Genomic DNA, 25,515 nt, shown 5'->3' on the forward strand with positions numbered 1-25,515 from the left:
CAAAACTTCACTAAAGGGAACAATTCTTCCCAGTTTCAGAAAACCAGATTCAATTTTTTTGCTGTGTTAATCCAGGCCTTTCCTGTTCAGAAGACTGAGGTTTCTAGAAATTTATTTTTCTGTGCCCTTCATCTTTGGAATCAGCAGCTCCACTTATATGAATGGGCATTTTAATTTATCTCAGAATCTGAAGTTTCTACTTGTTTCATCTCCAGTTGGTTGGTTTTAAAAAACTAATCCAGGACAAATGGAATGAGAAACCCAGAGGTTTTGGTTGTACATACCCCAAACCTGCCCTTATTCGACTTTTATTGTGGCTTAGAATATCTCAAAAGAATTTGAGAACTTTGGAGACTTCGTTTTCTTATATTTACATAACCAAGTTTGTAAGAGTATCAGAGTAGATAAGTAAAGAACAAGAACAAGAACAAGCAAGTCAGTTTCTAAGGTCAATAACACCTTTTTTTTTACCACCATCCACATTCTCTGATGTTCTTTTATGGAATAAGAACATTTTTAAGTGCAAGTCTCACATATTTCAAATTCTTAAGCGGCAGCAAAACAAGTTTCTAAAGCCCGGGAATAGAATCTAAAGTTTTTTTTTAACATAATCACCACACCAAACATTCAGAGAATTTAAGGAAGTTTAATATGCCATCAAGTGACATTGGATTGCAGCCTAAAAATGTCCACATAATGCTTTTCTGCTATGACTTTTAGACTTCCCCTTTTTTCTCTCTGTTGCAGAGTTCCTCTGGGAAGTCACAACTACTTTCAAGCTGATCTGTGCATTTAAAATATTTAATTTCTTTTGAGTGCTGTGTTCACAAGTGCTTTAGTTTTGAAACAAAATCAGCTCTGGGATCTCACAACAGAAGATACTCTAGTGGCCAAAACGACATTGATTTCCTGCCAAAGGTATCAGTAGCAACAAAAAAACCCCTACATGGCTGCTTATGGAACCGGCTTTATCCCATCCCATCAGCCTATCCCACCTGGTCATGGTGCAGATCCCGTCAGTTAAAGAGCTCTGAATGGCGGGGTCCAGGAAGAGAGCCTTCTCTGCCATTGCCCCCCATCCTGTGGAATATTATCCTGCCTCCCCCAGAGGTGAGGGGGACCCCCATCTCCTGGCCTTTCAAAATGGAGTGAAAACGTGGCTCTGTAACGTGGCATGGGGAGGCCAAAGAAGCACAGAGCCATTGGGCTGGCTGGTGGCACGAGACCCCCCCCCCCTTTGCTTTTGCCAATTAATTTTTAGCAAGGCTTACTTGTTCTTGCCTCCCTAATTTTTTTATAGCTTTTTTTTTAATTCTAAAATTTGTGGATTTGGTGACTCACAAGTGTAGACAGTTTGATTCATTCTTCTGGGCCAATCCAGATAACTGAATTTTCAATTAACCATAAACAATTGGCCATGGGTTACTATCGTGTTTGAACATAGTTACACAATTGTGGCCATTTTTAGTTATTTATTTATTTATTTATTTGCTACTGATCTCACCGTGGGGGCTACTCTAGGAGACTTCCAATAATACCATCGTGTATGAACACAGCTATACAATTGTGGCTATTATTTCTCCTTTCCCAAGATGTATCCTCAGGAAAGGATGAGAGCAACAGTTACAGTTGCAAATTAGGGTTAAAATAATTGAAGCAATTAGTACTCAGTAATTTCTCCCATCTGCACAGGGAGAGTATTGTTTCCAACCTTTGATTTAGACTTTTGGTTTCCATATCAACAGGAATCATACTGGCCAAGCATTGATGTTCTGCTTAATCAAACAGGAAATTAGTATTTTTCAAGATCTTTATGTATTTGCTCCTAGGGCAAATCTAAAAACGATCTTGATGAGCTTCTTGGATCCTTGCCTTATGTATCTGTATACGCAAGAACAAGCTGATGTGCTTTTTGTGCCTTGGGGGTGGGAGGGGAAGGAGGAAAGGAACTGGTTGAATCCATGAATCACTCAAGAAATTAAATAAAGACATACCTGTGTACATCAAAACATGGCATGTACAACGTCTCGCACGATATTCAGGCTCGTAGAGTAAAAAGTTCATTGCTTGTGAGCCACGGTGGCACAGTCGTTAGAATGCAGTATTGCAGGCTTACTCTGCCCACAGTCAGAAGTTTGATCCTGACCGGCTCCAGGTTGACTCAGCCTTCCATCTTGAAGACCCAGATTGTTGGGGGCAATTTAGGTTGACTCTGTAAACTACTTAGAGAGGGCTATAAAGCACTATGAAGTGGTATATAAGTCTAAGTGCTATTGTGCCAAAGAACATTCCATTTTCCGAGGAAACTTGATGCCAACACTTGGTGAGACTCTTACACATCACATGATTAAACGAGGCACAGGTTGAACCATTTAAGCTCAAGATGCCTGACTTCAGACAGAAAGGTGGTGGTGGTGGTGAATTTCCAGCTGAAGGCAAAATGGTCCATGCTTGTAGAAATTCTTGTTGACCCACAAAATTAGCTGTCGCTCCTGCGATAGATGCCTTCATTTTACACCCAGCAAAGTTATTAAATGAGTATTAAGCACCACCATTTTATGTCTGCTGTAACGATGCTGATATACTTAAAAGCAAAGTTTCATTTCATATCAAAAATGTAGAATCCAGAAAGGGTAAAATTGTTAATTTAAATTTAAAAAGATTAAAAAATACTTTAATAAAAGTATACATTTATATAGTTCTAGCCCAATGCCAGGCCACGTTGATGGCAGGGATATTTTAGAGCAGCAATTCATTTTATGTGCACGTCAGTGCCAGGTAACATTGTAAAAGTTGGATAGTTGTTGGAATAGTGCCACATTTGCTGTGAATATCCTTGTCCTCAGGGCGAAAACCCCATTTTAACACGTGGTCTTTAGTTTATTTAAATGCACAGTTTATTCAAACATCTCCAAAATGTCCACTCCTCCTCTGGACCTGCAGGCAAGCCTTCAGGCGGTTTTATCCAATTATGAAGGTGTTTAACTTGATGTTTTCATATTTGTAATTGTTTTTTTTTGAGGTAGCAATCTCATTGGCACATTATAAACAGCTCCTTCTTGATTTCAATAGCAAAGTATTTTAATATTTTTCAATAGCAAAAAAAATTTTCAGTCACAAAGTTATATTTTTTGAATTGTCTTAAGCAGGCAGTTCTCAGAATGTGGTCTGAGGCCCTCTGGAAGCGTCCCTCATATCCTTTCAGGGGACCAATGAAGTCAAATATTTTAACATTTCCGAGTTTAAATTTCTAATATACTACCTAGCGATAGAGGTAACCTATATAATTCAAAGTTCTTTGGGGTCCTCCATGCACAGCAACGCGGGCGTGCATTTAAAATTATTATTTTTTGTCTATGTACGCACTTAAAAATGTTATTTTATGTGCTTGTGGGTTACACGTTTGGATTTATTGCAAAACTATCCAGTTTCATGATGAATTCCCTAAAAAAAGAGGTTTCCAGGTGACGGGCGCGTATTCCCCAGCTTGTCTAATGCCGCCCCTCAGTTTACTGCCTCCAGCCCGCACTCGGACTTCCGCCAGGCTTCCCTCGCTGGCGCCCTTTCTTCGCAGGCGCTTCCGGGTCCTCCTTGCCCAGCCTTCAGGTGAGGGCAGCTGCCCAGCGGGGCGGCTTCGGAGACTCCGAAGAACGCGCTTGCGCAGAGGGGGGCAAAGCGAGTGTGTGTGAGCGCGTTCTGGCGCCTGCGCCCTGACGGCCTACTCCCGCAGCCCTGGGCAGAGAGGCAGGGAGGATGCCTGACTTCTCGCCGCCTCGTTCCCGGCTCGACAGCGCATGCGCAGAGGCGCCTCCCGAGCGCCCTGACAGCCGGGGCGGGCGAGCCGGGAGCCAGGCGGCCAGCAAAAAGGAAGCGCCGGGCCGGCATGGAGGGCCAGGGGGCCGGAGGGGAAGACCCGCCGGGAAAGGGCACCCCCAGGCGGGGTGGCAGCGGCGGGGGGCGTCCCTCGGAGGAGGAGAGTAAGAATAAGCCCAAGCTGGTGAGTGCAGAGGGCGGGAGAGCCTCGCTTGCGGGTTCAGACGTTATGGGAAAGCGGGTCAAGGCTGCCCACTTGCCCCTTTGCAAGACCTAGCTAGTCCCACGGCGCTTCCTGGTTTGCATGATCCCAGGGAGATCCTGGCTAAGCCAACCCGAGTTTCCAGGGTTGCAAGGAGCATCCAGGGCTTCCTGGTTGTGTGAACCCAAGGGAATCATGGCAGAAGCCAGTAAGGCTTCCCCGGATGCATAATCCAAGGGGAATCCTGGTGAGCCAACTTCAGCTTTCTAGTTGCATGAAGCAACCAGGGCTTCCTGGTTGTGTGAACCCAGAAAATTGTGGTGTAAGCCAATAGGGCTTTGCAAGATGCTTGAACTTGGCCTGCTGTTGTTTCTGATAAGAAATTGTGGCTTGTGGTTTGTTGCTAACCAGCCTTTTTGCTTGTTGCAGGAACCAGCCTCACCTTGGTAGACCAAAAGTCTCTTGAGTTTGCTAATCTGTGTACTGGCCCTTTGGTGTACAGGTCTGTCTAGTTAGTTGGCCCCACTCTTTGTTGCTTGTGTTGCTAGAATTTGGGGATTCTCCTAAACCAACTGTTTAGTTACAGTTGATTGAATATCACCAACCTAAGCTATCTGGTCTTTTTTGTCCTGTGTTACTCATCCAACAATCTTGGCAACCTCTGTTTCTCCAGAAAAGTTGAGTTTAAACTCTTGTAATTCCTAGCTCTTTTGGCTGATTCAGTTAGAGGGGCATATTGGGGCGTGTGACATGTGTGTTTCACTGTTGTCACTTGTGTGATCTCCCACGACCTGATGTTTGTATCTACTGGAAGAGATTTCTTCACTCTAGTGTTATCCAGATGTGTTCGCTCAGTATTGCCTCTAACCAACTTACAATGAGATCAGAATGATGACACATGCATCATATGGTGGTGAAATTATGTAATTGCCTCACAAGATCTTGTGCAAATACATAGGTTGGGTCATTTGCATTTTTGATGTGATCACGTGTGTCATTTGCTTCCTTCCTCCCAGTAGAGGCAAGTGCCCTCAACTGTTGTTCTTCAACCCTTGTGGCCTTCAGCACCCATCCCTCCTGATCTACAAAAATAGAGAGATTGAAGTCCAACACATCTGGTGAACATCAGGTTGGTGAAGGCTACTGTAGAAGTAACCTTCAACAATTGGTGAAAAGAAGCAGCGTTCTTTCCATAGCTGGAACTTTCCAGGGCATTGCTGATCAAGCTTTTATTTGTACTTTACACAAAAGCTGCTGATAAAGAAGTTTATTAAAAGGTGTAGCTGCTGAAGTTGCTTCAAAAATTAGAGTTCTTTGAAAGGGGGAAAAAAGAGCCTTGGGTAAGATGTTTTGAACAAAACCTGTGCTTTGGGAAAGTGATTGCTACTTCTTTCACTAGTTTTGACTTTTTCAGACAAGCTGCAATTCAGTTCAATTTATTATTTCAGTAATATCTCGAGGGCAACATTCTCTAGGTTGGGTAAACAAACTTGCCTGGAAAGACATAGGAGATCTTCTGGTCACATGGCCAGATGAAGTAGGGCTGGATATGTTCAGACCAATGTTCAACTGACTGTTTAAGCAAGAACATGAGTGTTTCAGTTTTAGAAATCTTGCATCTGGTAAGCTGTGCCCAATCCATTCTCACCCTTGCATATGTCTGATTTAATAATTGCAGTGCCAATTTTTACTGGTGTGATCTCCGAATCTTTGAGAGATCACAAGAGTGATACCTGGGTTTTCCACCTCATTGCTATCAAGAGGTACATGAACTGTTTGACACACTGCGACTCTTTGAAAACCAAAGGACAGACAGATTATGACTTGAAAACATTTTTATGTTTATCTGTAATGAACCCTTGAGTGGAGTTGGCAATTTTTCAGGATATGACCTCAGCAGGCAGCAAGCACTATGATAAACAGAAGTTAGAGGCCAAACAATTTGGTTTGTCTCCTATTTTCAGACTTGGAAAAACTTCCCTTTTTTCTCTGTTTTTTTCCCCTATAGTAAAGATCCAAGAATAAGTTTCTGTCTGGAAAAGGTTGGGTGTAAATCCTATTTGAATATTTTCTGTGTTGCCAATGTTTGGGTGAAGTAATTGCAGGGCAATTAAGTCGGTTTTAGAGGAAGGTTTGAGGTGACATCATAAGTGAGATCTTTAGGAAAAGAGGAGGTGAAAATGAAATTCCTAGTCAATAACAAGTTGAACTTTGAGTATTTGTATACATTACCTTAAGCTACAAATGTAGCAACAGTAATTCACAATGTATCAACTAAAGCTAAAACTTAATTTTCCCAACAAGCAACTTGTAATTAAAACAACAAAGTAGACACTCTGTATTTTAAATTACAGGCTATTAAATGCAATGAATTTTCTGTTAATAATGACTAAGATGCCCATGTGACATTGCAAACAGCAGGAAATTGTGGGTCCTGATTTCAGCTCATGAACAGAACACAAGATTAAAAAAAAAACTAGCTAAATTGCATAAGCTCATTGATGAATATATGATATCTTTTTTATCTGCAGTTTTGTTAACAGAAGACACCTGGGTTCAGGCCTATGGCTTTGTCACTACGATGAATATACACTGGGGAACCATTAAAAAAAATAAACCCGAAGGGTATACATCCTAGGAATATATTTTTTTTTGGATAGAATATACCATGCTTGAAGTCATAATTATCACAGATGAACAGGGTTATAAAATGATTTTATACTACAGAACTTAATAATCATCTTTCAGCCTTGATTACATTTTATGCTTTTGTCATTTACTGATTGAAGGGTGCTTAATTATACACAGGATTGGGCTGTGGAAAAAATGGTTTCATGATGGTCTATAATTTTAATTCTGAGTAGAAATGTGCAAGGTACTTGTTTCAGGATACAGAATATTGGTGTCTTGGAAGTGTTGATCCTTTTTTTTTTTTGCCAATTACTGGTAGACCCTTGGCAACCGACTCATATTTATGACGGTGGTATTGTCCCAGAGTCATGAGACCTCCTTTTGCAACTTTTTGACAAGCACAGTCAGTGGGGAAGCCAACAACCGTGTTATGAATAACTGTAATCATTCACTTAACAAATGTGGGAAGAAAAGTCATAAAATGGGGCAAAACTCACTTAAGAAATGTCTCACGTAGCAAAATAAATGTTGGGCTGAATTGCGATCCTGAGTCCTGGACTACTTGTGCTTCCTTGAATTAGTCTGTGCAGTGTCTCTTTTAGTAATGTGTTTTAACTGTATTTTATTTGTTGTGTTTCTATGGCTATCAGCCTTGATTGCCGACTCTGGATGGAAAAGTTAATTGTAAACAAAACAAATAATACAGGATGCACGGAATGAATGATTCAGTCTTGGGACAAGGAGTGGTGCTGAGGGAAAAGGAGTGGTGCTGAGTGACAGGTGTACAAGGGATTTGTACACCTAGGTCCTAGGTTGAGGGACCTTATTTTGATTTTATTTTGTGAGAAGCCTTTCGATTCTTGGCTGTGGCCTTGGGTTACATTTTTTTTTAATGATCATCTATGGTTCGGTGCTATTAGTGGGAAAGTTTTGTATGTAACTTGATACAAACTCTTAGGATGTAATACAAAGAGATGGTCAAGATTAGGAATTACACAGACTTCACTAACATATATTTAACGCTAATCTGGAGGTAATTACAAAACCTAGGAAACTGCAAGAGGAATTTTCCATCCTTATTTACAGTGAGGTTTCCTGGACTAAATTGTTCTTTATGAGATAAGCTACCAACAAACTCTTGTTCTCTCTCTTGATTTTTTTTTTAATGTCTAATCTTTTTTGCATCCCTTTACAATCTTCCCACAATCATTTACCCAAAGCTGCTTATATCCACGTTGGAATTAAACTAGTCTTCAAGAACAGGGAGGCAGGATATGTTATGGGTCCCCTTTCTTAAGGAGATCCATCTAATGGGACCAAGAAGAAGGGCCTTCTCTTTGGTGGCCCCATTTCTGTAGAACATCATCCCTGCAGAAATAAGATTGGCTCCCACTTGGACACTCTTTTGCAAGGCCCCGAAGACATGGTACTGCCATCACAGCCGGGGACCCCAGGGTGATACACTGCCCTATCAAGGGGTCAGTTTGATTGTTGTCACCAGGGTGATGTGAGTTTATTAGCTTTTATATTGGGTTTTACCTTTGTAAGATGAAGTTATCATCAGCAAGTTGGATGGCTGTATGCCATTTTCTTAATAAATAAGTAGCAATAGCACTTAGACTTATCTACCTTCTATAGACTTCACAGTGCTCTGGGTGGTTTACAGAGTCAGCCTATTGCCAACAATCTGGGTCCTCATTTTACCAATCTTGGAAGGATGGAAGGCTGAGTCAACCTTGAGCCGGTGAGAATTGAACTGCTGGCAGCTGGCAGTCAGCAGAAGTAGCCTGCAGTACTGCATTCTGACCACTGCGCCACCACTTGAGTTTGGTGTCTGTCCATTCTTTAGGCTTGTGGTTCATCTCCAGCTTCCTTTCCCAAATGCCGTGGAAGAATATTATGCCAGAAATAAGAAAAGTCAGTAGCATTTTTTTTTACTACTTGCATCATTATTTATTATCCTTTTAAACTTCCCAATAATTTCAGTCCTCCAGCCATGCATATATCAATGGAAAGCATAACATTAAACTGTAATGGAAAAATAAACAATAATGCAGAAACGTTCTGTAACCTAGATAAAATCCGCAGTGATAATAAAATGCCGTACATAATAACAGTAGAACTATCAGCTGAATAATGGCCATGTACACAATCACTGCTGGATGTAGTTTGGTAATTCAGCCTATTTTTGATCAGCCTAGTGGTAGTCCTCAATTTACAGCTATTCATTGGGGCACTGCTAGGGAAACTTAGCAGTGGACTGTGGACTTGACTGAGAAATTAGGGAGGAAACCCACATATCTGGAAAGAAAGCAGCAACACAACACTCCCATAACACTCCCAAAAAAGCTTCATGTATGTCATCAACTTGCCTTGAATGCATCTTTATTTTTTTTAAGTTTTGGGAGTGAGCATTGAGAAATCAATCAGCTAAATCCCGTTGACTAGCAAAGCGTTGCTTGTTTAAAATCACGTCAGAAGCATCACAATTAAAATAAGGCGTACTGTATAATATAAAATTAAAAATGTAAATGACAAGATTAAAACATGTGGAAGTTAAAGAGAGGGGTCCTTGGTGCTCTCTGAGCTTGCTTGTTTTCTTGCAGACGTTTCATTACCCAAACTAGGTAACGTCATCAGTGCCACATTGATGACGTTACCAAGTTTGGATAATGAAACGTCTGCAAGGAAATAAGCAAGCTCAAAGAGCACCAAAGACACCTCATTGCAGCCCTGACCTACAAATATTCTCCTTTATAAGTTAAACAGATCATGCCCAGAAACTGGCAACATTAATTGTATTCTGTCATGCAGCCATGAGGTCCTCAAGTGATCAAGATTTCCATATTTCCAAGCTTTCGCCAGACCCAGGTGCCAGTTCCTCCATTAGTTCCACCCAATGTTGGTTCTTTGTAGCTTTCCATAGGTCCTCTCTGCTTTTAAATTCTTCAAAGTCTTCCATCAACCTAAGGAAGCTTTTCCTAGATTTTAGTCTCTGATGAACCAGTTGTAGGCCATAGACAAAAGCGTTGATTTTATAGCACCAGGATTTTGAAAAATCCTAAGCTGGACTTACAAGGGATGGATTTTGGAATTCTAATAATTAAATTCATTTCAGTTTATAATGCAAGAAATACGCTTCAAGAGAAAGTTTGTCTTACTTATTTTTGGCCATGTAACTGAAGAAGTTGTCTAGGCAACAGCCTTGCACATAATTTAGTTGGGTGGTAATTCGGTAAACTAATTTTCTAAGTTTGGCAGTCTTTTAACCTGTCACTTTGCACAGATGCAGCTCAGATAGGAGTGGGCAGCTATTTCTTCCTTCCTTCTTTCCTCTGCTGGTTTCCACATGGATAGCACAAATCTCAGGCACAACCCTCATCTTGGGAATGAGACACAAAATAACCACACAACTTTAGTTCTACCAATTATTTTGCAACAAAAAAGCTATTAACACCTTTTTTTTTAAAAAAAGAAAAAATGCCAAGAGCCTAGTATCTCTCTAAAATAATTGGACACTTTTTTGAACATAGGTCCCAATTTAATTTTGTAGTGTCCAGAACTTAGTATCTTCATGGTGATCTTCTATGCTTACCGTTGAGTAATTTGTTGTTAACCTAGTTGTAATGTTAGCTTTTTGTCTCAAACATTGATAATTCTTTTTCTGCAGTGGTTCTTGGGCCAGTATATGATGACAATATAAATCTGTCTCCCTGTAAATCAGCATGCTTTGGTTTAAAAAGAAAAAAATGGTATGTATTTGCCATACAGTAGTTCTTTCAAGCAAGTTTTTTTTGCCCTTTCTCCAGGATCTGCTTTCCGAACAGTTCTAGAATAGCTGTTTAATCCCTTTGGATACTTACTCAAGGACTTAAAGCAAAATATGTGTAGGAGAAGGATAGGCAGAGCCTGGGAGTGGATTCAAGAGAATAATCAGCCTAGAGCTGTTATTTTCCCACAAGCAGTCAAAGTTCAACCTCTCTTCAGTTCTGTTAACTCTTATCTAATGTCAATTTAATGCTGGCCATTAGTTGACTAGATTCTTGGGTATAAACGTGAACAATAAATCAGAATAACTGGAACTCAGCGTGTGGTTCTGATTTTTCATGCCCGACAATATATTCAGTAAACTCAATTCAGTTGACTCATCCATTCACCATTAGATTCAAATTCTGGTCATCCATGCAACTGATTGGACAGCTTCTGGCTAACCATACTTTCTCAACCCAACCAACCTCACAAGATTATAATAGGAATGCCATGAGGAAAGGTAGAATGTGCATTCCATTAGGGAATAAAATGCATAGGTTTTCAGTAGAAATCAAACCGATTTACCAAGTCTGGAATTCTAAAACCTTTCCCAGCACAGGAATCAAAGCAATGTGTTTGTAATACATGCCTTGAATTCCATCATGTTGACTTTGTTATGACAACATCCCCAAGGAAAACATCTGAAGGATTATTAGTCATAGTTTTATTGCTTGCGATGCTAGTTATATGGCCTCCTTTAAATATTCTTTATCTTGGTTTGGAATTCGTTTTTATGTATGCATTTTTCTCCCGGTATCAGTTTTCAGCTTCAATTTGATAAATAGTCCCATGGCAAATAGGTATGTAGGGTGAGTATGAAGGTTTTTCAGTACACAGCTAATTTTTAAACGTTTTAAAATTTAAAACGTACACATTTCCCTTACTCACTTCTTTTTTCTCAACACAGTGGCGTTGTTTCTGAACATATTTATAGAGTTGTATAGTAATTGAAGATTTCATACTGGAAATTTATTGTAATGTGACTCACATTGACAGTATAGTTTCACAGATAAGGTTGAAGTGTTAAAAGCCACCTTTATCTAGGAACTCTTCAGAGCTTTTGTGGATATTGCACAGTTAAGCATTTTCTAATTCCAAATAATGGTGGATTGAAGCAGGACTAGATAGTATATTTGCACATTAAATAGTGCTTGTTATTGAGCTCTATGCGTCTGACATGAATTTCATTTCCTTGATGTGCACCTATTTTAGAACTAAAAGTATTGATTTGGTAAATCAGCTTTGGTTGTGTCGTTCATAAAGAGGCAAGTGGCCACATCTCTGTTTAGACAAGTGTAGTTGAATCATCACGTTCTTTCTACGCACTGTGAATTAATCTCAAAACAGCATGCAACAGTGTCTGTACCAAAATGTTATTTAGGAATGTATTCAGTTTTTATGCTGAATGCTCATTTTACATTTTAAAACAACGAAAAAAAAGTAATATGTACGAATACAGTAAATTAAGGTCACCTTAGTGATCTTGAAATGTCTGGCTAAATTTATCTCTTGTTAGTGAAGTTAAGCTGCCTTGAATCTTCCACACTGCAAAGAGATTTTAAACCTAATAAACTTTCCAAATGGAAAGTGAATGTGTACTTTCTGAACAACATATTGAAGAAACAAATAGGACATTGAAAGATGTTTCGAGGTCCCATAACTGCTATTTCACTGAATAGTACCATAGTTCATCATTACTGTGACATGAAGATTGGAGATATTTTATTCTAAATTACGGGATTTCAGACCTGCAGAATTTCTGCTGTTCTGATAAGATTGAGAAACTTAAGGGATAAGGGAACTGAAACTGGCACCCACCTAAAATAGGAAAAAGCTTGATGAATTATGCAAGATCTCAGTTAGAATAGATGTAAAAATAGCAAAGTAAGTCTGCTTGCCATGATTCCACAGTGTCAATTTAATTTCCTCACCTTTAATTTCCCTCTTTCTCATATGAATAATTTTATGTTGAAAATTAAAAAAAAATTATTGAGAGACTTTATAGTTCTAACTTTCTAAAAGACTATATGGAATTTACCAATAATGAACATTTCCTCAGGTTAAAAGAGTTCACATTCCTCACAGTCATTAGTTTGTCTTTTAATATAAACCATAATCATGATTCAACATTGTATAATAGCCAAGAGTTACTCTGTAGATCTTTTTTTTCCCCTGTCTGTGCCTTTCATGGAGATTTGTTTATAAATAAATTTGATTCATTTTACCAGATTCCTATGTTGTTTGCATGCAGAAGCCAATAATTGTAACCAAAAATAAATTGTACCCAACTGCTACATAAAGTTGGATTGTTGTTGTTTTTTCTTATCTGGTGAACTGGACTTTGCTTTAAATCTGAGTCTCCAAATTTAGCAACTTTAAGACTTCTGAACGTCAACTCCCAGACACCCTCAGCTAGCCATGCAAGTCAGAATCTAGGATTTAAATTCTGACTAGCATATAACAAATTGTAGTGAATTAAGGGGGTATGTAAACCGAATCTAAGGGCCACCTTAGTGGTTAGTGAACCTCCAAAATTATGGCAAACAAATTAAAAAATGGGACAGCATTTTTTATTTTTTAAAATTTCTTGGGGAAAAGGGGGCAATATACAGATTTCACTTTTAAAGAGGGTCATATCTTCACTTTTAAGATCTGGCATTAGTATAAATCAGGGGTCTTCAAACTTGGCCCTTTTAGGACTTGTGGACTTCAACTCCCAGAATTCCTCAGCCAGGCACGCTGGCTGAGGAATTCTGGGAGTTGAAGACCACAAGTCCTAAAAGGGCCAAGTTTGAAGACCCCTGGTATAAATCATATCACTAGTCATAGTCTTGTGGCCTTCAGACACCAGAATAGACACAGCTATCTCTCTTTGTATGTTTGTGTGTATATGTGTCTGTGTTTCCATATATACTGTATGGAAAAAAAGGCTGCCCCAAATTTCTGCCCCAAATTAAAACCCGCTTTAGTCAACCCTCACAGACCCAAATCAATGGAAGAGATTGTTATGCAGGTGGCCATATCAGAATGTCCTAATTTATCAGATTTAGAAATCAAGACAATATAGACAAGTACTACAATCTGTCTGGAATAAATTTGAATGAATTCAGTTGGGCTTTCGAATAAACATTTCAGCAATACAGTATTATTCTTTGATTGGCCTGGTATTAGTAAGAATGCATGTGACATAGATCTGTATTTCCAGTGAACATTTCTCAATATATTTTGGCAATGTATGCATTACAAAATGACAGTGCAGTAAAGCAGACAAAGTGATGGCCTTGTTGCACTTAACTAGATATTCAAACAAATTGGAAAGTCCCCTGTTATATATATCATTGTGCTCTATAACACTAACAAATGATTTGCTTCAGTGAGACTCTGAATTGAGCAGGAACATAAAATACAGTATTTAAGAGTCAGGTTCACACAACACATCCATGGTTTGTTAACGATTTAACAGACTAATTAGCTGGGCCATTGCAGTATACTAACTGTATAACATGATTTATAAATCTAAATTGTTTCAGACATTGGTTAGGCCACCGATGGAAACCCAATCTTGAAGTAGTATAATAAATTAATGTTTTATACTGAAGTGTAAACAGCACAGAAGAAGTAATTTACCTGCAACTGCATTGTCTGTAAGAGACTGACTACCGCTGACCTCAATAAAAGTATTAATAGTGATCCAAATTTGTTATTCCATATTTCATTGTAGATTTGCTTTATTGTGGCTGATGTTAACTTGACAGCATATTGGAAAAGCAACAAAAAAAATGTGTGAGATGCTTCTGGATAGAAATAACTTCAAGGATCCAGTGAGCTGGATGGTAATTCTGCTTACTTATTAGGCTAAAAAAAAAAAAAGTAATCATTCGGCAGGTTTTGGAATTTGATGTGTAAACCTGCTATTTAGTTTGCTTTGTACTCAAAAAAGGGTTTAAAATAAAATAGACCGATGCTGCTTCTTGAAATGTTTCAGCAAAACAGCAGTAAGGGTGGAAAATATTTGAACAGATTGAACCAATATAAAGTTTAGCTTAAGTTACCTCAGTATAAAATTGCTTTTTCTGAAGAGAGTGACATAATAATGAATATAGCTTATAGCTTAATACTGTCCTACTCCTTGCCACAGAATAAGAATTGAGGCATTCAAGTGCCAGATTTACAGATAATTTAGAGACCTTTTAAAGTTGCAGCGGCACGGAAAAAGTGACTTATGACTCTTTTTCACACTTAGGCCCATTGCCACATCCCCGTGGTCAGGTGATCAAAATTCAGACGCTTGGCAACTGACTCATATTTATGACGGTTGCAGTGTCCCAGAGTCATATGATCATCATTTTGTGACCTTCTGACAAGCAAAGTCCAATTCACTGAACAGATGTTTCACTTAGCAACATAAATTTTGGGGTCAGTTGTGGTTTGTAAGCTGAGGATTACCTGTTATTTGAATTTTGGCTTGAATATACCCTTGACAGGTGTCTTGGTCTGCTCCTGCATCTATATATTTATTTATTTATCCACCTATTCCCTCAGATGTTGCCTCAGACACTGAAGCAGTTCTAGGTAGGTTTAAAATGATAGCGTAGAAATCACATGAAAAGCACAATCACCTCAAGCATTTGAGTAATTCTAGGTGGCTTCCAAAGTAGAGCTTAAAATAACAGCGTGGAAGGAAGACAAAAAAGGACAATAACAAAATGGCAATGATAAATACCACGTTGAAGGGGAGGAAACAGACTTAAAGGCCAAAATACTTTATTGGGGATTAGATCATCTTAGGCTGACCTTGAAAGAGCTGGTTTTTACAGCTTTGTGAAAGCGTAAGTAATCCACAAGTGATTACTACATGTAGTAATCTAATAGCATCACATGCTAGATTACTAAAGAATAGAAATGTGTACCCCACATGCTTAACAGGTTGTGTGTGGTATCTTTTTCCCACAAGCATAAGGTCTTGCATTTCTCCCTTCCTCAAATTTGTGATGAAAGAAAGAAAGAAAGAAAGAAAGAAAAAGAAAAGAAAGAAAGATCTTAGCTTTTCATTCAAAGCAATCCTAGACTCTCAGTTTTAGATCTACCCATTATTCTTGGTCAATTAACCCAAATATGACTGCTAGCATCCACATATGGGAATAGCTAATAATCACTAGGGTGTATTTCTTGTTTTAACACTGTCATAACTGAAAATCACCATGGCAATTTTTATATGTTTATTTTATTTCCTCTTTGTAGAAGATTATTGTTGGTATTACTACACAACATGATGCGTTCCTCATGTGAATAACAATAATACTGGGATACCAAATGAACAAAACTACAGTTGATACTGGAAAAAAAATATATAGCTAAAAATACCATGGTTAAAAGCTTTTCTACTTTATTAGAAACCTCCAAATTATGTTTATTCTTCAAGCAAAGTAAAGATTGTTACAAAATCATTACAGCATTAGTAACACACAAAAGTGGCTATTTGTACTACATTGTGCGCAAGGCAAAACATTTAACTGATTAAATCAGGAAAGGAAAAAAATTAGGCTGTTTTCAGGAATGTTTCTCTCTAAGGCTTTCAGTAACATGGCAAAATGCCTGCAGATTGTGCCAGACCTTGTATAGTCTTTGTGTGTGTATGTGAGTCATTATTGACTCCTGGCGATTTCCTGGACTAGTTCCTGCAGTTTTTTTGGCAAGTTTTCGGAAGTGTTTGCCATTGCTTCCTCTTTAGGGCTGAGAAAGATGGTTGGCTTCATGCCTAAGGCAGGACTAGAACTCATGGTCTCCAGGCTTCTAGTCTCAATCTTAACCTGACACCCTTAGACCGCTTTTTTATGCAGAGGTATTACAAACTTGAAATTGTCTCTACTTTGATGACAGCTTTTTATTATTATTATTAATGGAAAAAAATAGACCTCAGAAGCCCTTGTAAATTATGCTGAGGACAGATCGTCCTCACGAAAATTTGTTTACAGTCTGTGGTCTTTCAAGCATTGACATGGACTTGAATGGCACATAATCAATGAAATATGCTTAAGAAATCCAGTTTATTTTAAATTCAAAATAAAGAAAACCCTGCACTTCAGTAGGAACAGCATGAAGGTGAACTCTTCTGATTTATTTAGTTGAATAAATTGCTTGCTTGATTTTAATTACTCCTGAAGTGAAGTCCTTTTTAACCCTCTTTTCTTTTGCATGAGGAAAGCTTACATCTTGTGGTTCACATGCTGTTCCCTCTGGTTAAACCTTGTTTAGGATAAGCCACCGTCATTTTTGTAAAACATATCTTTTTTCTAAAAACCGCAATTGGATCATCTGCTTGCCTAGCCAATTACAGTGGCTAAGCAAATTATATTCTTTGTGGGTGGAAGGTGCATTTTTGTTGTCCCAGATTGTGGTCCTTGTGGCTTTTTTTTCTTCTTTCTGTTTTTGTGGGTCTTTTTCTAGTGTACTGCTCTATGTTTCCAGATGTTGTGGCTTCCGGACTCCTTTGCAATGTGTTGCTAGTTGTGTGGAGACTTCTAGTGGAATTAATTGGAATGGATCTCCTTTGGTAGAACTCATGACTCATTAACTAAGATTATACACTTTCTGATGACTCTGGATTTACTAATTAGTAATGCATCAGCATTAGTTGTTTCAGGAGATTTGTTTACGTTATATACTCATTATCTGATTTATGAGTGCTGTGCAAGTTGAAATTTAACCAACATGCTTTTAAAGTGGCAAATTAAGGCCAGGCGAAGAATAATAAAAATGTTCATGTATGTGGTCTTTTTGTCCTTTCCACCATTAAATACTAGCAGGGGGGGTGGATTGAATACTAGCAGGGGGGTGGATCTTACAGTAGAGGGGATTTTCAAATTGAGCAACATCCAGATCATGTTTCGTTTCCACGTCGGCTTGCTCATTTCTCGAAGCAGTGCACTTTTAGAAATAAATGCAAACATTAGAGTAGAAATTACTTGCTTATGTCCTATCCAGCATGGATTCAATTTTCTAAATAGATAGGAAAAGTGATCTGCATTATTATTTTTTCCCCCTGCAGTTCAGTAGCCTGTTGAATAAAAGTGGATTTTAGACCAAACTTGTTCATCTCAGGCAATTAAAGCAAGATTGAGTTCAGATTGTTAACGGTGTTAGACTTCAAGTCGTCCTTCAAGGATGCTAGTTGCAATAATTGACTAGTTACACCTTGAATTATGTCTGCTTTTCGATGGCAACCTTGATGGAACACGAAAGATTTCCTGTGCTATTACAGGAAGAGTTAATCAGTCATAGTTAAAGCTTGAAAACAAACTGGATTGTACTGTAATAGCTTTTCTCTTGTTTGTGATGAGCTTTGAAGTGAAGAATCTTATGTATTATTGATGAATAAAATACATTGGAATAAATAAGTATAGCCGCATTTAATACAACATGTGGCATATTGCTGGGAGAAAAAAAATAGGAATACATCCAGAATACAACAACAGCTTCAAACTAACTTTCCAAATAGCTTTGCCTGAGTTATTATATGAAACAGAAATATAGTGCTGCGTGTTCTTTCTAAAAATAGTTTGGAATACATAACATAAAAGAGAAATGTTCTAGTCGCCACTGTATGGGTCAAACGAAACAAATGAGGTTAGGTGGCACATTGGATGAGAGAGTAAATATCTAGCAGTTCTGTTACTGTTCCCAGAGAAAATGTTTTTGTTTAGCAGAATAAGAGATTGCTACTTAAGCAGCAGTGACCCCCGAGTTTCTGTGATAAATCGTGATATGTATTTTTTTTAAAGCTAGTTCTGTGTCATAGTTTGAAGGACTTTTCAAAATTTTACAAGCTGGTAAATCATGACAAGCTAGGTTTTTGTTCCTAAAGAAGTGGCTTTTGAAAAGCCTTCAATATGCGGTGAACCTACTTGCATTTTAATTAATTAATATGCTAGAAGTCAATCCCCACTTCCTATGCATGTACTCAAGATCAGATGCGTAGTAGTCCCTTCCTGCATATTTCCTGCATTTCCCATTGAAGTGGGAGAGGATGGCTGGTCTAGAATTGATGACTGAACCGTGGCCAAAGATGTACACGAACCTGTTTTGTTTTTCCCCAATTCCAGTCCAAGATCCTAATGACTATACCACTGTAGCTCAAATTGCATCATGAAGAATTGTGATCAAAGGCCAAGATAGTTTGATTAGAAGTAAGCTATTTTGGGTTGAGTGGGTGCTGCTGAACACATTTGGAATGTTGAGAATGTACTTTGGAGATTAATCAGCAAATAAGTTAAGTGTAACCAGTTGCGTAGTAGCTATTTACCAAAAAGGAATCTAGTGAGGTTGCTCCTATAACTTCCCATGGTGTCTCTATCATCTCTGCTTAACATTATTTTGTTAGAAGTAGGTGGACACCCTTCTAGTAAAGCAGGTTCGATTACTTTTGTTTTCTAAGAATCTCTGACAGCATAGTAACATTTTAGTAAAGAAGGAGTCTGGTGGTTTAAGTCATAGAAATTAAGGTTGGTTGCTTGGAAGGAAGGAAGGAAGGAAGGAAGGAAGGAAGGAAGGAAGGAAGGAAGGAAGGAAGGAAGGAAGGGATTGGGACAAGGTGCCTACATAATCATCATCCTACTTTTAGGACCATATTGTATATTTTGGCCAAGTACGTTATCAAAACTTCCAAGTTAACTTCTTGTTTCACATTATATTTTGAGAGTTCATTTTAAGGTTTTGCAGCAGTGATCAAAATGTCATATCTTATAGACCCAATTTTCCAATTACAAGGTTTTGTTTTGTGTTGATTCTAAATTGGCAGAATGAAAATAATATATCACATCCATTAGCTTTATTTGCTTTTTTCTCTTTCTGTTCAAAGGTCTTCTCCTTTAGTTCGTATTCTTTGTACAGGTTTCATGGTGAAAACTGGAAAGTGGAATGGTTGAATAGATGGGTTTAGAGCAGGGCTGGGCAACTATGGCAACTTTATGACCTGTGGACTTCAAATCCCATAATTCCTGAGCCAGCTACACCTGGTAATGATGTGGGTAATAACCTGCATTCTGGAGGACGTTTCTGTGATGGCAATAAGTTTGATACTCTTTGAGGTTGATATTTACTCATTTATTAGTGAGAAAATAAAAGATTTTAATATAAATGAAAAGAGGGACCTCTAAATTTAATTTACAGTAGGTAACACACATTTTCTTGTCTTCTTGATTTGCATAGAATCTACAGATAAAAACTTTGGCAGATGATGTGGTAAGATCCTCATATGTGGGTTTGTATTTCTAGTGCATGTTGCTTACAGTATTTTGCATAACTTTAATTATAAATAGAGATATACGATGTTCCAATTAACAACCACTAACATCCTAACTGGTTCTTATACTAGGGTCACAAGCTGTCACCTCCAACCAAAGAGAATTGTATTCCAAGGAAATCTCAAAATTAAATTGGTTGCCATGATGACAGATCAAAATTAGGATCTGGCTACCAGCCTTCCATGTGTTGATATAATTTTAACCAGTCTTCTAAAATGGGAAGGAGATAACCTCGCCTGATATTATGCTGTATTCTGATTCCAAAAAGCAATTATGGTACCCTTAGCGATGACTGATCTGTTTATTTTAAAAAAACAAACTTCTATGTCCAATTCAACACATACTATAAATTCACACCTTCTTGAAAGGAATTGGCCACTACTGCAATTTTGCACTCTTATGTATTTGGGGCATTGGATGTATGGCAACCCATAGCTTGTTGTTGCAGTAAAATCCTCCGTGATTTACCTAGCTACATCCATCTTATTCATCTCAGGAAGGTTTCCCTCCATTCGAAGTGGTCCCCACCCTTTTGCTGACCCTCATTATACTGCATATATTCCGGCTAAGCAAAAGCCAAACTAGGTTCTTTTCTACTAATATATAACCAGGCTTGCATGCAGTGCTGAGAGAAACAATAGATTGAGCCCTTATGCCTGCAACGTTGCGCTTCCTAATGTTATCTTCAACTAATGTTATGAAAGCATGTAACTTTATGTTACGTAAAGCATCTTTACAGCTTATTTGCTTCTGTGACGAGACTGTACTTATATCATGGAGGGCCTTAAAAATGCTTTGGTTCAGGCTTTACAAAAGGAACTTATATTCAGTTTATTAAACATTCTCCAGTCAACAGTTTATGGAAATGATGTCCCTTTTATACTCTTTTATACTCTGAAGCCGAGCATGCTGCGATTATGTAAGAACAAAACTAAGTGTTAGATATGTAAAAATGTTCTCAAAGTCTAAGTGTTCTTTCCTTAAATACCTTATTTTAATTTTATACATGAAGTGGGTTTTCAGGTTGACCTAAAAGACTTCAGAGAACAATGTACTTCTGGAATCTCAGTCAGATTGTGCCTTATTTAGTTGCAGAAGAGATGGATGCAGAATAAGAATTGGCTCAATTTAAACTTAGCTTTTCTGGTTTCAAAACATATTTGGTTTCAGACCTGGAGATTCGCTATTTTAATGAACCACATGTCCTGATTCTGTGCAGTAACCAAGATTAGGTAGAACAAAGCACATGAAGTACAGTCTCAGAAATAAGTGGTATGGCTTAATTTTGGGCATGATTATTCCTGTGTTAGCATGTGAAGTAATGAGTCAGTGGGTTTTCTCCTAGAATCTACGTTTAAGAATATTTATTTTCTTTTTGCAGAGGGACAGATTAACTAGTTTTAGGAAATCTGGAGTCAAAAAGGAGAGACTTCTTATTCAGCACCCCATCGACTCACAGGCCTCTATAATTGAATTGCCAGTGCCTCAACCACTGTTTGATGAACGTTCAATGAATTTATCGGAAAAAGAAGTTATGGACCTCTTTGAGAAAATGATGGTAAGTTTTATTTTTGGGTATCTATATTAGGAACAGCGCATTGTATGAGAGTTCTGTGTCATTGGTCTATCAAACATCTGAATGAAACAGTTCCTTTCCCTAAGAAAAGTGAAAACACTAATTAAAAGTTGACAATTTGAGGATGGAGGATTCTAACATGGCTTTGACATTGGTTTTCTTGAGTAGAAGGCCAGAAAGTCCATTTTAGTTCATATAAAGATGCTAATAGGCAGCCCTTGTGACATTTTCATCTTCTCAGTGACCACATAATTGTGTGTAATAGATTAATCATGTCTTAGCCCATAAAGACAATTTTTCAATAGTTCGCAATTTGCCACTAATAGTTTGCAACTCAAAATGCTCATTCATGATTAGGGTGCCGATGGGCATGGAATAAATTCACCAGTGAGTGAAAATAGTTTTGAAAATGAAAGCCATCTGGTAAATAAACCTTATTTCCATTATTTCCTAATGGAAGTTATTAAGGATTTTGTCAAGAAGATTAAAAAGATTTAAAAGCACTCCTCCGTAGTATTTATCACCAAGTTAGCGTGCTGCAGCAAAAACAAAGAAACCAATACATTTATTATGGAATATATGTTTTCAGGCTGTAGTCCATTTTAGCAGAAATATAAAGGATTAACATGAGGTCCTGTTCTGCAGTTCTTATTTTTTTTAACGAAACACGTTGAACCTTATTACCATAACAATTGCATCGTGAAGAACAATTTTATAAATGGGCATTTGTTAATTATATGACTGTTGCTGTTCAAACTTCCTATGTTTTACTTCCCTGTAGCTTCTTTATTTATTTATATATCAAACTTCTTAATCGCCCATTTACCTCATAGAGGAGCTCTGGGAGATGTACAGTTTAATCAATATAATAAAACATTAAAACCCAAATAATTTAAAATTAAATATTTAAAAAATGTAAAGCAACATTATAAAATTGCAAAATAAAAATAAAAATCCTATCCACAGTGAAGTCTTGCTTTTTAAAAGACTAATTGGAGGAGAGTGATGATTATTCAGAAATGTCCTCTTAATCAGAAAGTAGAGTACCCTGGAGATTTACCTAATTTGCATAGTAATGTTGTGAACAGACATTTTGCTACGTGTATGAATTTATGACTTTGGCCTGATGATACATTTGTGCAAAAGTTGTCAATTACTTAATGATGGAATGGCTCAAATGTTATAGAGCAGGGGTCCCCAACCCCTGGCCCGTGAATCAGTACTGGGCCACGGCATGCCAGCAAATGGTCCACACAAACGGGGGATGCAGGCAGCACACAAAACCATGCACCCCCTGGTCCACGGAACAACTTTTCTCCATGCCCCAAAGGTTGGGGACCTCTGTTATAGAGGTTTGCAAATGATGTAAATTGCAACAGATGTTAGTCACTATAGGAGAAGCTCACCCTGTTGAGGATGGTAGTGTACAGGTTTTGCTCTATAAAGCTCAAGCCATTAAAAAAAAGTATTCTTAAGGATCAGGTGTTATTTTGCTGTTTTTATTTTGTATAGGTTGCTGTTGCTTCAAATCCAGATTTGATGTTTTGTTTTTTTTAAAGGACCCTTTTGTGAAAGTTTTGTGAGATATTTGCATGGTAATCACTGGACGTCTTCAGTTGTTATCCAAGGATTAAGCTCTGCTTGTTATCTTGTAGGAAATGACATAATGGAGGTTGATTTGCTCTCTCCTTTAGAGTGAAGACTGTCAGCTGACAGTGGTTTGTCTGCCTTGGCAACTGCCTCTGTGTGTTTGTGGTTAGTCGTTGGCTGGAGACTACCAGCAAATACCAGGGATGATAGTCTACAAAAATCAGAAAACACGGCATTGGCAAACCACTGCAATATTGATGCCAAGAAAAATCATACGGATCAGTGCTCATATGTGCCACAAGGAGTCAAGCATCAACTTGCTTTTCCATTTTAATGGGCCGTAATGTAGTGGAAATGCAGTGTCCTCTATTATTTAAGCAAGCAATTAGGCTGTTTGGTCTACTGCTTTTCATGAGAGCGAATGCGTTCTCGTGAATGTCTTGGGGCTTCCGTATCCCACTTCGTGTGCAGTTTTACGTACCACGGAACTGAAGAATCCAAGTAGTAAAGCAATTGCAAGAACTCTCCTCTCAAAGCCTGCTTAAGAAGAAAAACAATCTATTCTAGTTAATAGATCTTACAGTATGACATTTTTGTCGGACTTCCTGTTTTTGTGGAACAGTCCAGCCCGTGTTTTTGTGTCATAAATTTAGATTTTTAATGAATTCTGTTCTTTTAAAAATTCTGAAATGGTTTAAACTAGAAACACCCAACCCCTGACAAGCCTTTTCTCTTGCCCAATGCCATATTTTCCCCTCGGCAGTATCAGATGTCACATATAAGAAAAGAGCCAGCTCTGAAAGTCCCTGCCTTTGTCTTTGTGGAAACCACAGAGAATGTTCTCTTTTTACAGAAAAACCTGAACCAGGTTGATCTTCCTTCTGATCAGCAGATATTTTGGTTGCTCAGAGTTGGCCTATGCCGAGATGTTGGTCATAGATAAACTGACTTTTATTACAATGCACGTAGTTCGGTTTTACACCACAGCATGTGGGATCCACCGGACCCCTCATGAACCTTGTTCCTGCTATCCAGATGCAATAGCTAAAGACCCCTGGTGGCACAGTGGTTAGAATGCAGTATTGCAGGCTAATTCTGCCGACTGCCAGCAGTTTGATTCTCACTTGACTCAGCCTTTCATCCTTCTGAGGTTGGTAAAATGAGGATCCAGCCCTTAGAGAGGGCTGTAAAGCACTGTGAAGTGGTATATAAGTCTACGTGCTATTGCTATAAAATGTAATATCTCTAGATACATAGATACTATGTGTCTAGGTAGTATCTACAAAGATAGTATCTAGTCTTTGATATCACTTTTTTCTAATTTAATATGTCATCACATTTTATGTAAATTTTAGTTACTGTCACATTTCTGTTCCGTTTTATATAATTTTAGATACTATTTTGTAACCTAGAGATAGGTTTGTTCCATTTGGACTTTACTCCAAATGGATTTCTAGACAAGTTGTTTTATAAACATATGTTAGTTTTGTCTTAAATTTTATTTACTGACTCTTAAGATAGATTTATAAGTACTCAGAGCTTCTACTGGTCTAAGATTTCTACAAGTACATTGCTTCTATTGGTCTAAGACTGACTGAAACTCTGAAGTAAACAAAAACTTATATATATATTGTATATGTATGTGTGCATGTGTTGGCACATATTAAATATGCTGCTTAAATTTAAGACTGATTATTTATGCTCACCATCAAATTATGTTTATCATAATCATTCCTAAGTGCTAAGTATTTTAAAATCTGGGATTCATCCTTCCAAAAGACAATGTTGGAAGCCATGTTTAATGCAAGTTATGTTAACACTGTTTCCAAAATGTTGTCCACTGTTTTAATGTGCAAATTAACGGGGTAGTAGAGAAAATAGAGAAAATGGCTGCCTTCAATCCTCATACTGTTTTCCAGCCATTCTCAATTTCTGTTGGAATAAATAATTCCTTGATGACTTAGCGAGACACATATAATAATTCCTTGATGACTTAGCGAGACACATATCGCTTCCCGGTCCTGTGCTAATTCCGGTCTTGGCTTTGGGTATGATATGGGGGCTAAAAAAGAAGAGTTTGAAGTGTACATTAAAGCTGTTTCCATAAACTAATAGCTTAGGATAATGATGAGGAATAGCCTGTCTCAAGTAAAGCAGTCAGCCTTATATTCTGCCTAGATGTAGAGCGATTCTTAGCATCTGCAGTCATGAAGATTAAGTAAAACTATGACATAATAATCCAATCTTGGCAATGTTATGCCTATTTATTTATAGGAAGACATGAATCTAAATGAAGAACGAAAAGCTCCTTTACGGAATAAAGATTTGACCACAAAACGTGAAATGGTTGTCCAGTACATTTCCGCAACTGCCAAATCTGTAAGTAGAATTTGTGCCTTCCTCGTTTCCCAAGATAGGTCAGACTAATACTCTTAACAACATCTGCAGTTTTCAACTCAAATCTCCAAATTTCTGCTTCAGTTTATCGTTATTAAGAGCACCTACAAAGCTTCCTTGCTGAAATCCTTTAAAATGCTTTCAAGGGTAGATAAAAAAGCCTTAATTAGAATGTATTGCATATCTCACAACCA

At 38.0% G+C, this 25,515-nt stretch overlaps 1 protein-coding gene across 1 annotated transcript in view; it reads left to right on the plus strand.

Annotated features, from left to right (window-relative positions):
* The first annotated feature begins 3,883 nt into the window (after positions 1-3,883).
* LOC107295434 (protein diaphanous homolog 2-like) overlaps positions 3,884-25,515 on the plus strand; it is a 69,027-nt gene continuing 47,395 nt past the window's right edge. Inside the window, exons 1-4 of the mRNA XM_029285843.1 lie at positions 3,884-3,997; positions 19,664-19,696; positions 21,140-21,316; positions 25,199-25,303. Coding sequence (XP_029141676.1) covers positions 3,884-3,997; positions 19,664-19,696; positions 21,140-21,316; positions 25,199-25,303 — 429 coding nt within the window. The remainder of the gene's footprint in view (positions 3,998-19,663; positions 19,697-21,139; positions 21,317-25,198; positions 25,304-25,515) is intronic.

The sequence above is a fragment of the Protobothrops mucrosquamatus genome, unplaced genomic scaffold, assembly GCF_001527695.2.
Source record: "Protobothrops mucrosquamatus isolate PMUCROS unplaced genomic scaffold, P.Mucros_1.0 scaffold2336, whole genome shotgun sequence".
Classification (NCBI taxonomy): Eukaryota; Metazoa; Chordata; class Lepidosauria; order Squamata; family Viperidae; genus Protobothrops; species Protobothrops mucrosquamatus.